At 41.2% G+C, this 14,421-nt stretch overlaps 1 protein-coding gene across 1 annotated transcript in view; it reads left to right on the forward strand.

Annotated features, from left to right (window-relative positions):
* LOC128641918 (uncharacterized) overlaps positions 1-9,458 on the forward strand; it is a 448,428-nt gene extending 438,970 nt beyond the window's left edge. The window contains exon 13 of the mRNA XM_053694507.1: positions 8,596-9,458. Within this exon, the coding sequence (XP_053550482.1) occupies positions 8,596-8,834 (239 nt within the window). The 3' untranslated portion in view covers positions 8,835-9,458. The remainder of the gene's footprint in view (positions 1-8,595) is intronic.
* Positions 9,459-14,421: the final 4,963 nt, after the last annotated feature.

Raw genomic sequence — 14,421 nt, forward strand, 5'->3', positions numbered from 1 at the left:
AATGGAGCTGTTTGAGCTGAAAAAAAACCAAACACCTGCAAAAAAGCCGCGTTCAGCTCCTAACGCAGCCCCATTGTTTGCTATGCGGTAACCCTTCCTACGTCTGCACTTAACACTCTAACATGTACCCCGAGTCTAAACACCCCTAACCTTACACTTATTAACCTCTAATCTGCCGCCCCCGCTATCGCTGACCCATGCATATTATTATTAACCCCTAATCTGCCGCTCCGTAAACCGCCGCTACTTACATTATCCCTATGTACCCCTAATCTGCTGCCTCTAACACCGCCGACCCCTATATTATATTTATTAACCCCTAAGCTGACCCCCACAACGTCGTCTCCACCTGCCTACACTTATTAACCCCTAATCTGCCGAGCGGACCTGAGCGCTACTATAATAAAGTTATTAACCCCTAATCCGCCTCACCAACCCTATAATAAATAGTATTAACCCCTAATCTGCCCTCCCTAACATCGCCAACACCTAACTTCAATGATTAACCCCTAATCTGCCGACCGGAGCTCACCGATATTCTAATAAATGTATTAACCCCTAAAGCTAAGTCTAACCCTAACACTAACACCCCCCTTAGTTAAATATAATTTTAATATAACGAAATTAATTAACTCTTATTAAATAAATTATTCCTATTTAAAGCTAAATACTTACCTGTAAAATAAACCCTATAGCTACAATATAAATTATAATTACATTGTAGCTATTTTAGGATTAATATTTATTTTACAGGCAACTTTGTAATTATTTTAACCAGGTACAATAGCTATTAAATAGTTAAGAACTATTTAATAGTTACCTAGTTAAAATAATAACAAAATTACCTGTAAAATAAATCCTAACCTAAGTTACAATTAAACCTAACACTATACTATCATTAAATTAATTAAATAAAATACCTACAATTACCTACAATTAAACCTAACACTACACTATCAATACATTAATTAAATACAATACCTACAAAAAAATACATTTAAATAAACTAACTAAAGTACAAAAAATAAAAAAGAACTAAGTTACAAAAAATAAAAAAAATATCTACAAACATAAGAAAAATATTACAACAATTTTAAACTAATTACACCTACTCTAAGCCCCCTAATAAAACAACAAAGCCCCCCAAAATAAAAAATGCCCTACCCTATTCTAAATTACTAAAGTTAAAAGCTCTTTTACCTTACCAGCCCTGAACAGGGCCCTTTGCGGGGCATGCCCCAAGAAGTTCAGCTCTTTTGCCTGTAAAAAAAAACATACAATACCCCCCCCCAACATTACAACCCACCACCCACATACCCCTAATCTAACCCAAACCCCCCTTAAATAAACCTAACACTAAGCCCCTGAAGATCATCCTACCTTGTCTTCACCTCACCAGGTATCACCGATCCGTCCTGGCTCCAAAATCTTCATCCAACCCAAGCGGGGGTTGGCGATCCATCATCCGGTGGCTGAAGAGGTCCAGAAGAGGCTCCAAAGTCTTCATCCTATCCGGGAAGAAGAGGCGATCTGGACCGGCAACCATCTTGATCCAAGCGGCATCTTCTATCTTCATCCGATGAGGACCGGCTCCATCCTGAAGACCTCCACCGCGGACCCATCTTCTTCCGACGACGACTTCCCAACGAATGAAGGTTCCTTTAAGGGACGTCATCCAAGATGGCGTACCTCGAATTCCGATTGGCTGATAGGATTCTATCAGCCAATCGGAATTAAGGTAGGAATATTCTAATTGGCTGATGGAATCAGCCAATCAGAATCAAGTTCAATCCGATTGGCTGATCCAATCAGCCAATCAGATTGAGCTCGCATTCTATTGGCTGATCGGAACAGATGAAGACTTTGGAGCCTCTTCTGGAACTCTTCAGCCACCGGATGATGGATCGCCAACCCCCGCTTGGGTTGGATGAAGATTTTGGAGCCAGGACGGATCAATAGAGTAGGGCATTTTTTATTTTGGGGGGCTTTGTTGTTTTATTAGGGGGCTTAGAGTAGGTGTAATTAGTTTAAAATTGTTGTAATATTTTTCTTGTTTGTAGATATTTTTTTATTTTTTGTAACTTAGTTCTTTTTTATTTTTTGTACTTTAGTTAGTTTATTTAAATGTATTTTTTTGTAGGTATTGTATTTAATTAATGTATTGATAGTGTAGTGTTAGGTTTAATTGTAGGTAATTGTAGGTATTTTATTTAATTAATTTAATGATAGTATAGTGTTAGGTTTAATTGTAACTTAGGTTAGGATTTATTTTACAGGTAATTTTGTAATTATTTTAACTAGGTAACTATTAAATAGTTCTTAACTATTTAATAGCTATTGTACCTGGTTAAAATAATTACAAAGTTGCCTGTAAAATAAATATTAATCCTAAAATAGCTACAATGTAATTATAATTTATATTGTAGCTATATTAGGATTTATTTTACAGGTAAGTATTTAGCTTTAAATAGGAATAATTTATTTAATAAGAGTTAATTTATTTCGTTAGAATAAAATTATATTTAAGTTAGGGGGGTGTTAGTGTTAGGGTTAGACTTAGCTTTAGGGATTAATACATTTATTAGAATAGCGGTGAGCTCCGGTCGGCAGATTAGGGGTTAATAATTGAAGTTAGGTGTTGGCGATGTTAGGGAGGGCAGATTAGGGGTTAATACTATTTATTATAGGGTTGGTGAGGCGGATTAGGGGTTAATAACTTTATTATAGTAGCGCTCAGGTCCGCTCGGCAGATTAGGGGTTAATAAGTGTAGGCAGGTGGAGACGACGTTGTGGGGGTCAGCTGATCGGAACAGCCAGTAGAATGCGAGCTCAATCTGATTGGCTGATTGGATCAGCCAATCGGATTGAACTTGATTCTGATTGGCTGATTCCATCAGCCAATCAGAATATTCCTACCTTAATTCCGATTGGCTGATAGAATCCTATCAGCCAATCGGAATTCGAGGGACGCCATCTTGGATGACGTCCCTTAAAGGAACCTTCATTCGTCGGGAAGTCGTCGTCGGAAGAAGATGGGTCCGCGGTGGAGGTCTTCAGGATGGAGCTGGTCGTCATCGGATGAAGATAGAAGATGCCGCTTGGATCAAGATGGTTGCCGGTCCGGATCGCCTCTTCTTCCCGGATAGGATGAAGACTTTGGAGCCTCTTCTGGACCTCTTCAGCCACCGGATGATGGATCGCCAACCCCCGCTTGGGTTGGATGAAGATTTTGGAGCCAGGACGGATCGGTGATACCTGGTGAGGTGAAGACAAGATAGGATGATCTTCAGGGGCTTAGTGTTAGGTTTATTTAAGGGGGTTTGGGTTAGATTAGGGGTATGTGGGTGGTGGGTTGTAATGTTGGGGGGGGGGTATTGTATGTTTTTTTTTACAGGCAAAAGAGCTGAACTTCTTGGGGCATGCCCCGCAAAGGGCCCTGTTCAGGGCTGGTAAGGTAAAAGAGCTTTTAACTTTAGTAATTTAGAATAGGGTAGGGCATTTTTTATTTTGGGGGGCTTTGTTGTTCTATTAGGGGGCTTAGAGTAGGTGTAATTAGTTTAAAATTGTTGTAATATTTTTCTTGTTTGTAGATATTTTTTTATTTTTTGTAACTTAGTTCTTTTTTATTTTTTGTACTTTAGTTAGTTTATTTAAATGTATTTTTTTGTAGGTATTGTATTTAATTAATGTATTGATAGTGTAGTGTTAGGTTTAATTGTAGGTAATTGTAGGTATTTTATTTAATTAATTTAATGATAGTATAGTGTTAGGTTTAATTGTAACTTAGGTTAGGATTTATTTTACAGGTAATTTTGTAATTATTTTAACTAGGTAACTATTAAATAGTTCTTAACTATTTAATAGCTATTGTACCTGGTTAAAATAATTACAAAGTTGCCTGTAAAATAAATATTAATCCTAAAATAGCTACAATGTAATTATAATTTATATTGTAGCTATATTAGGATTTATTTTACAGGTAAGTATTTAGCTTTAAATAGGAATAATTTATTTAATAAGAGTTAATTTATTTCGTTAGAATAAAATTATATTTAAGTTAGGGGGGTGTTAGTGTTAGGGTTAGACTTAGCTTTAGGGATTAATACATTTATTAGAATAGCGGTGAGCTCCGGTCGGCAGATTAGGGGTTAATAATTGAAGTTAGGTGTCGGCGATGTTAGGGAGGGCAGATTAGGGGTTAATACTATTTATTATAGGGTTAGTGAGGCGGATTAGGGGTTAATAACTTTATTATAGTAGCGCTCAGGTCCGCTCGGCAGATTAGGGGTTAATTATTGTAGGTAGCTGGCGGCGACGTTGTGGGGGGCAGGTTAGGGGTTAATAAATATAATATAGGGGTCGGTGGTGTTAGGAGCAGCAGATTAGGGGTACATAAGGATAACGTAGGTGGCGGCGCTTTGCGGTCGGCAGATTAGGGGTTAATAAGTGTAGGCAGATGGAGGCGACGTTGAGGGGGGCAGATTAGGGGTTAATAAATATAATACAGGGGTCGGCGGTGTTAGGGGGAGCAGATTAGGGGTACATAAGTATAACGTAGGTGGCGGTCGGCAGATTAGGGGTTAAAAAAATTTATTCGAGTGTCGGCGATGTGGGGGGACCTCGGTTTAGGGGTACATAGGTAGTTTATGGGTGTTAGTGTACTTTAGAGTACAGTAGTTAAGAGCTTTAGAAACCGGCGTTAGCCCAGAAAGCTCTTAACTACTGACTTTTTTCCTGCGGCTGGAGTTTTGTCGTTAGATGTCTAACGCTCACTTCAGAAACGACTCTAAATACCGGAGTTAGAAAAATCCCATTGAAAAGATAGGATACGCAATTGACGTAAGGGGATCTGCGGTATGGAAAAGTCGCGGCTGAAAAGTGAGCGTTAGACCCTATTTTGAGTGACTCTAAATACCGGCGGTAGCCTAAAACCAGCGTTAGGAGCCTCTAACGCTGGTTTTCACGGCTAACGCCAAACTCCAAATCTAGGTCTTAGACTCTTCGGAGTTAGTGTCGAAGCCTCATAGAAGGCTGATTGGTGATCTCCTACTGCAGGCTAGGAAACTCATCTTTAACAAGTGGCTTAGCCCAGAGACCCCCACTCTCACACAACTCAAATCTGCAATACTCAAACAGCTAACCTATGAAATAGCAGACGCTATGCAAGAAACACAGGGTAGAACCAAGTCACTCATGAGGAAATGGGGAACATACATTGAGACATTAGGAGCATCTCTACAAAGACAACTCCTGTACCCCTTAAGGGACACGGAGTATCTGATGGAAGAGCACCTTAGGAGAAAATGGAACATACTCTACTCAGAAAGAAGGGATACACGGAGAGACACACACTAAACCATACAAAGCCATGATCTGTCCTGTGGTGGTGGTGGCTGGGGGAGGGAGGTGATGAAGTGTTAACTAAGTGAGAGCCATTTATTGTCAGTTTCAATTAGGAGAGAAATGTTAAAGTTCAGGTTACTAGCGGTACGTACTCTTTAAGACAAGGGAGATGTACTGACTGACCAATCCATTGATAGTTTGGGAGACCATCATACATGCTCTCTCACAGCAAAAAGACCCGATTGAAGGGAGGGGTGGGGGGAAGGGGAGAAAAAGAGAAAAAGGAAAATTAAGTTGCCATGATAGATTCAGGAGACGATACTTGTCTTTTAGTTCAACTGTTAAGACTCATGCAAAATCAGTAGTGAAACACCACTCCTTGGGAGACAAGAGACACTGTATTGTTTAACTGACCATGTGTATGTATGCATGACTATCACATGTTAACAATGAACAATGAGTTGTATGTATTCATGGTAACTTTGATTGAAAATAAAAGTTATAAAAAAAAAAAAAAGTTGGGAAAAACCCGGATAACAGCGTCATTGATGACTGTTAGTTAACAACAGTCTGATGCTCATAGGCCCGTATTTGGTGCGCATGTTTCTTGGCATCTTTTTTCCTAAATATGGAGATCGTATTCAGATCTGCGGCCGCGATATTAGACGAGCATATTGACGCCCATGAATGCAATATAGTTGACGCTTTGATAGATATCCCCTATGAGTTCAAATCAGCATGGTTTTATGAGAAATAGATCATGTCAAACTAATCTAATTATATTCTATGAGGATGGAAGTAAAAATATAGATAAAGGGGAATCAGTGGATGTTATATACTTAGATTTTGCAAAGGCTTTTGATACAGTGCCACACAAGAGATTAATGTACAAAATTAAGGGACTGGGAATAGCTGAACATGTTAGCTCATGGATAGATAACTATAAAAGACAGGGAGCACCGAGTAGTAGTGAATGGATCATACTCAGATTGGACAAAGGTAATCAGTGGAGTCCCCCAGGGATCAGTACTGGGCTCTTTCCTTTTTAATATTTTATTAATGACTTGGAGCAAGGATTAAATAAAAACATCTCTATTTTTGCAGATGATACAAAGTTGTGTAAGGTCATTAGGTCAGGGCAGGACGTACTTGCTTTACAAGGGGATCTGCAAAAATTAGAAGAATGGGCAGGTAAATGGAAAATGAGATTTAATACTGGAAAATGCAAGGTTCTACATTTTGGAAGTAAAAACAAGCAGGCAACCTATTATTTAAATAGGACTAGACAGCCAAACAGAGGAGGAATTGGATTTGGGAGTAGTAATAGATAACAACCTAAAGATGGGTACGCAATGTAGGGCAGTAGCTTCTAAATCTAACACTATATTAGCATGTTTTAAAAAAAGGCAGTGATACAAGGGAGGAAAGCATAATTCTGTCACTATAAAAATCCCTGGTAAGACCTCACCTTGAGTATGGAGTGCAGTTTTGGGGACCAGAGGAAAGAAGATTTAATCTCTTGCAATGTAAACATTTTTTCACTGTAAGAGCAGTCAAATTGTAGAATTCATTACCTAAGGATGTAATAAACATCCTTTTGGTGGACTTCTATCTTTTTTTCAACCTCATCTACTATGTTAAATATTGTTTAAAATAAAGTTGAAAAGAAACAATATAGCAATAAAAAAATCAGTGCACAGTCTGCCCATCTTGACAGCCTAAAATATGCATTTGGATGGGTTTGCAGTTGTGCAGATGGAAACTGATTACAGTAGTCTCAATTAAGCAACCCCTTATCAAAATATGTACTGTTAATGACAATCACAATAGTGTGATTGTGATAAGAATTAAATATAAAAACACAACATTTGTAGATATCGGTGTTGAAGTATGTCCATCTTGTCAAGATACTATGGCATTCATATGGTTAATCAGTAGTTAGAATTTATTGTAATGACAATAGGTTACACATGCAAGTGAGTATTTCCTTGCAGTGTGAACAAAGGAGTTACATGAATAGAGCTTTCCTGTAACCTTAAGAGGTGTAAATGGGCTACCAGGCCCCATTTAGAGTCAGATTACAAATTGTGTTTTCACGAGTGTGATATTTGCGTTCCACTCATAACACCAGCGCACGCAAATGTGCCCTGGAATTAGAAGTTAAGCGCGATGCAAACGCGGCCTTGCATCCGCCTTACATGGAAGCTTTGCAATCACGAGAGCGCGCTTCCATAGACTCCAATGGGAGACTCATTCTGATGCCGATAGACACATCACAGAACTTAGCGCAGCAAAAGGGATAAGTTGTGCAGCGATAGGCAGCAAAGTTTAAATATATATGTATATAATTATATACATATATATTAACAGTGATAACACAGTTCCAATAGACCACAATGTGCCGGGTTTTTTTCTAACATCCCACATCCTTTCACTTGAACCCCTTATAACTGCTTCATGCAGTTATTTAATAAAAGTAAAAGATGGCCATATTTTTTATTTTTAGAAAGGAACCTTACACTTAATTTTTTTTTTGGGGGGGGGGCATTTGGGGAACATTTTTTTAACCTTGACATTTGGCATTTAGTTAAATATCCAAGCGCAAAATGCTACCGCGAGCTTATGGTAGCATTAACCAGCCCATTTAAGGGTGCACATTAAATTAGCGCTCCACTTCAAATTTAGTCCTTATTAAGCTGCAAAAGCAAATTTCGGGCTTCAGCATTTCAGGTTTGCATGAGCTAGTAGCTAGTTAAGACCACAGCTACTTAGCCTCTGTGCTCCCTAAAGTGTGGCAGAGTTAAATAATCCTGTTTTTATCAGGATGATTGACAGCCCCTGCTGGGCGAGCGAGGTTACTGAGAGCAAATGATTAATGGATCCCATTGTATCAGTCAGTTTCTGGAGAGACCTCCCAGTTTCTATTTAAAAAATAAACATGCAAATTCCTTTTCGAGAACTTTTCAGTTGAAACCTCACCTGTGGGGTTTTAACAAATTAAATTATATAGCATTGTAATCACTCGAGAAGCTCAGTTACCAACATGGTCGGAATTCATTTCATGAGAAAATTGCAGATAGATTGTGATTGAAGCTAAAATGGGCTCTCTATGTCCTTTCTCAGATGGTCTCATTTACACTTCACTGTACGTCTGTTACCAATATCTACTACACCAAACTTATCATAATGTTCATATATCTACTGACTGTATGTTTATTCCGTGACTGGTAATTCTGTGCATGTTTTATATAGAGAAAGAAAACGTTATTGTGGTGATTGATGACCTGGATGACAGCAGCGAAGATGAGAAGTGCAGGATCCTGAGCAGTCAGCCCAGTATTGAGAAATACGCCAGAGATCTGATCCTCGTCACTGAAAAAGAAAAAAATGTATCTAAAAGAAATGATCTTACAGATCGTGTGATGGCATTACTAGACAAGTGTTTCGAATATGGAGAATACATGTCTGCTCACTCTAATGCCCCAGCATAGACTATTACTGCCACCTCTAATATCCTGTTGCAGATTTATTCTGCTCCCTCTACTGCCCTGGTACAGACATATAGTGCCCCCTTATGATATGATATATAGACCTCTGCTACTGGTCCTTCTAACGCCCTGATACAGACATATAGTGCCCCCTTATGATATGATATATAGACCTCTGCTACTGGTCCTTCTAATGCCCTGGTACAGACATATAGTGCCCCCTTATGATATGATATATAGACCTCTGCTACTGGTCCTTCTAATGCCCTGGTACAGACATATAGTGCCCCCTTATGATATGATATATAGACCTCTGCTACTGACCCCTCTAATGCCCTGGTACAGACATATAGTGCCCCCTTATGATATGATATATAGACCTCTGCTACTGGTCCTTCTAATGTCCTGGTACAGACATATAGTGCCCCCTTATGATATGATATATAGACCTCTGCTACTGGTCCTTCTAATGCCCTGGTACAGACATATAGTGTCCCCTTATGATATGATATATAGACCTCTGCTACTGGTCCTTCTAATGCCCTGGCACAGACTGCACCCCTTATGCTATCGATATAGGGGGCAATCTGAAGTGTAAAGTAATAAAAAATATGAAGTGTAACAAAACTCTCATATCATGAAGTGCTGTATTGCACTGGGCTTGTCTCTCTTTCGCATACAGAAATAAGAGATCTTGCTGTGCTGGGGAGTTGTGCCCATTTTTTCAATCATTTAGTGAGTTCAGCCCCTGTGAAGTCTGCACTACCATTTTTCTCCAAGCTGGAGAATTTTTTATCATCGGACCCATAGGCCTCTGCTCCCCCCTATAATGCCCTGGTACAGACTGATACTTTCCCCCTTATTAGATTAGACCAGTATTTTATCAGGCTGTCCTGTAAAATTGATACAAAAATACTGGACACTTAAAGGGACAGTCTAGTCCAAAATAAACATTCATGAATCAAACAGGGAATTTCATTTTAAAAAACTTTCCAATTTACTTTTATCACCAATTTTGCTTTGTTCTATTGGTATTCTTAGTTGAAATCTAAACCTAAATAGGCTCATATGCTATTATTATCTATTTTTTAAACAATAAATAATTCTGGTGTAGACTGTCCCTTTAAATGTCAGCTAAGTGTAAAGGGCCTCCTATGCCCAAAAATAAGTAACACTGTGCAATTTCTATTATATGTGTTACAGGCAGCCACAGGGGTATTAAATCATTGCTATAAGTGTGTGCTCTAGACAGTCAAGGGGTTCAGATCACTAATGCATACATTTGTTCCTGGCAACCAAGGGGATACAATCACTGCTCAGTTGTGAAAAATATACAGGGTGGGATCAAGGGTAATGCTTAAGCTTGAGTTTTTCGGGGGACATTGTGTGACCCCACCTACCACTAGCGTCTATTTACCTTTAGGTGATCGGTTTTTTATGGAACGCAAACCCCTTGTTCTATCATGTAGACCTCTGCTGCCTCATAAAATGCCCTGGCATACACTGATTCTGCCCCCTAATGCTCAGCTCACACTGATTCTGCCCCTTAACGCACTTGCACACACTTATTCTGCCCCTTAATGCCCCGACTCACACTGATTCTGCCCCCTAATGCCCTGGCCCACACTGATTCTGCCCCCTAATGCTTAGCTCACACTGATTCTGCCCCTTAATGCACTTGCACACACTTATTCTGCCCCTTAATGCCCCGACTCACACTGATTCTGCCCCCTAATGCCCTGGCCCACACTGATTCTGCCCCTAATGCCCTGGCACACACTGATTCTGCCCCTTTAATGCCCTTGCACACACTGATTCTGTCACCTAATGCCCTGGCACACACTGATTCTGCCACCTAATGCCCTGACACACACTGATTCTGCTCCCTAATGCCCAGCTCACACTTATTCTGCCCCCTAATGCTCAGCTCACACTTATTCTGCCCCCTAATGCTCTGGCACACACTGATTCTGCCCCATAATGCCCTGGCTCACACTGATTCTGCCCCCTAATGCCCTGGCACACACTGATTCTGCCCCATAATGCCCTGGCTCACACTGATTCTGCCCCATAATGCCCGGCTCACACTTATTCTGCCCCCTAATGCTCTGGCACACACTGATTCTGCCCCATAATGCCCTGGCTCACACTGATTCTGCCCCATTATGCCCTGGCACACACTGATTCTGCCCCCTAATGCCATGGCACACACTGATTCTGCCCTCTAATGCCCAGCTCACACTTATTCTGCCCCCTAATGCTTTGGCACACACTGATTCTGCCCCCTAATGCCCAGCTCACACTTATTCTGCCCCCTAATGCTCTGGCACACACTGATTCTGCCCCCTAATGCCGAGCTCACACTGATTCTGCCCCCCTAATGTCCGGCTCACACTTATTCTGCCCCCTAATACCAAGCTTATACTTATTCTGCCCCTAATGCTCCAGCTCACACTTATTCTGCCCACTAATGCCCTGGCACACTGATTCTGCCCCCTAATGCCCTGACACTCACTGATTATGCCCCCTAATGCCCAGCTCACACTTATTCTGCCTCCTAATGCCCTGGCACACACTGATTTTGCCTCCTAATGCCCTGGCTCACACTGATTCTGCCCCCTGATGCCCTGGCACTCACTGATTTTGCTTCCTGATGCCCTGGCGCACACTGATTCTGCACCCTAATGCCCCGACTTACATTGATTCTGCCCCCTGATGCCCTGGCTCACACTTATTCTGCCCACTAACGCCCAGACTCACACTGATTCTGCCTCCTAACGCACTGGCACTCACTGATTCTGCCCCCTAATGCCTGGCTCACACTGATTCTGCCCCCTAATGCCTGGCTCACACTGATTCTGCCCCCTGATGCCCGGGCTCACACTTATTCTGCCCCCTAATGCCCTGGGTCACACTGATTCTGCCCCCTGATGCTTGGGCTCACACTGATTTTGCCCCCTGATGCCTGGGCTCACACTTATTATGCCTTCTAATGCCCCTGTTCACACTGATTCTGCCCCCTAATGCCCAGCTCACACTTATTCTGCCCCCTTATGCCCTGGCAAACACTGATTTTGCCCCCTAATGCCCTGGCTCACACTGATTCTGCCCCCTAATGCTTTGGCACACACTGATTCTGCCCCCTAATGCCCAGCTCACACTTATTCTGCCCCCTAATGCTCTGACACACACTGATTCTGCCCCCTAATGCCGAACTCACACTTATTCTGCCCCATAATGCTTTGGCACACACTGATTCTGCCCCCCTAACGTCTGGCTCACACTTATTCTGCCCCTAATGCCCAGATTATACTTATTCTGCCCCCTAATGTCCGGCTCACACTTATTCTGCCCCTAATGCCCAGATTATACTTATTCTGCCCCCTAATGCTCCAGCTCACACTTATTCTGCCCACTAATGCCCTGGCTCACACTTATTCTGCCCACTAATGCCCTGGCACACTGATTCTGTCCCCTAATTCCCTGGCACACACTAATTCTGCCCCCTAATGCCCTGGCACTCACTGATTATGCCCCCACACTAATTCTGCCCCCTAATGCCCTGGCACTAACTGATTATGCCCCCTAATGCCCAGCTCACACTTATTATGCCACCTAATGCCCTGGCACACACTGATTCTGCTCACTGATGCCGTGACTCACACTGATTCTGCCCCCTGATGCCCTGGCTCACACTTATTCTGCCCACTAATGCCCTGGCTCACAATGATTCTGCGCCCTGATGCCCTGCCTCACACTTATTCTGCCCATTAATGCCCCGACTCACACTGATTCTGCCTCCTAATGAACAAGAGAACAGAAGCACCTGATAGTGGCCGTTAGTATTCAGAGTAAATTTAATGAACAGGGTATAACTTCACAAAGTACAGTATACAAAGTATACACAGGGCTCATGACCCTAGTAAAAATCGAACAAACAATATAGAGGGGGTGAAAAATTGTAGAGCTAGTGACAAAAAAGTTTCGGCGTGAGCCTTACTCATAGCCTCTTAAAACACAAATAAACCATAGAAGTTTAAAAAACCTAGCTCCTAATCTGATTGGTTAGCGGGAAACACACCCTGCAGCTTGTTAGCCAATCTAAGACTACTCAACTAATCAAGTATACACACACACACCCCCCACCCCCTGTGAATGCACAATAATAAATGAATGATGATAATCTTCATCACTGAGTTCTCCAGACCAATACATATGAACCGGAAAAGACTAGCCGGTTGTTCAACGTACCAGGACGCTGGTCGGATAGTGCCAAAATACAGCCCCGCCGTTACGGAGATTCTCCGCTCCATTCGTTGACGGAGTCAGAATCCAGGGCTCAAAGTGGGAGTGAACACACAATCTGATCATTCCTGATAGGATAACACCTAGGAGCATAACCAATAATACCACTAAAACGCGCCTACGTGTCATACGTCAACGAGGTTTGTAAACAAAGTAAGCCCAATGAAGATGATCACATAGCCCTACTCTACAGAGTGAGTGAAGGAAAATCCTATCAGAGCCAAGACTGTGTGGGAGCGTGAAGAGAGCAAAATGTATAGAAATCTATGAATGCAAAGGAGCCAATACATAAATACAACCAAAAAATAGGAATAAAGTTATAGTCAATTACCCATCCGAGGAATATAGTCCGATCAATCTACAGTCCACAACAATCCTAATCAGAGTAGACAAGTCTGTGGATTAAATGTGGTCGATACTGTAAATGTCACATATACAAATAAACAAATAAATGAAGAGTATAGGCACAGAAGAAGAGCTCAAAAAACGATCAGTCAAATTAATTAGCGAGGGAATATGACTATATCCACATCATCATAGATAAGGATAAGAAAAAAGTATTGATAAAGAAAGACACAACTGTGCCGGCATGGCACAGACACATAAGGGGAGCAAACAAGCTAAAACCCATACCATGTAACACTGTCCAAAGATGTATCATTCAAACCAAAGACTACAAACTACAAATGTTACAAAGCCTGTATGGGCCTTCCAAACCACCCCAAATTGGAATGGATATAAAACAAATGAGAAAATACAGAAAAAGTTGTAAAAAATTTAGGAGATTACGTAAAAGAAATGTAGCGGGATATACCCCCCTCTCTCTAGCAATCCAGATAGAGGTACCAAACAACATGATAAAAAAAAACAACTTGAAATATAGCATAACAGCACCAGTAATTTAACGAGACCAAAAATTTATCTAGACCAAAAATTTTATTTAGACCAAAAATTAATCAGGTCAAACTCCGAATTGAGGCCACTTGGAATCCTGGTCTTTAACTTAAAGATCCAGAATGCCTCCTTTTCTCCAAGTTTGTTGACCCTATCTCCCTGGCCTTTTCTTAAGGGGACCTTATCAATAATGGTCCAAACAAAGGACCTTAGTGACTTATTATGAGTCTCAACAAAGTGACTGACCAGGGGAGTCGTTTTGGAGCCAATCCTGATGTCTGACATGTGTTCCTTAATACGGGTTCTTGCCTCTCGTGTTGAGAGTCCCACATATTGTAAGGAACACAAGCTGCAAGTGATGAGATATACGATGTAAGTTTGTCTGCAATTT

Source organism: Bombina bombina, chromosome 11, assembly GCF_027579735.1.
Source record: "Bombina bombina isolate aBomBom1 chromosome 11, aBomBom1.pri, whole genome shotgun sequence".
NCBI lineage: Eukaryota > Metazoa > Chordata > Amphibia > Anura > Bombinatoridae > Bombina > Bombina bombina.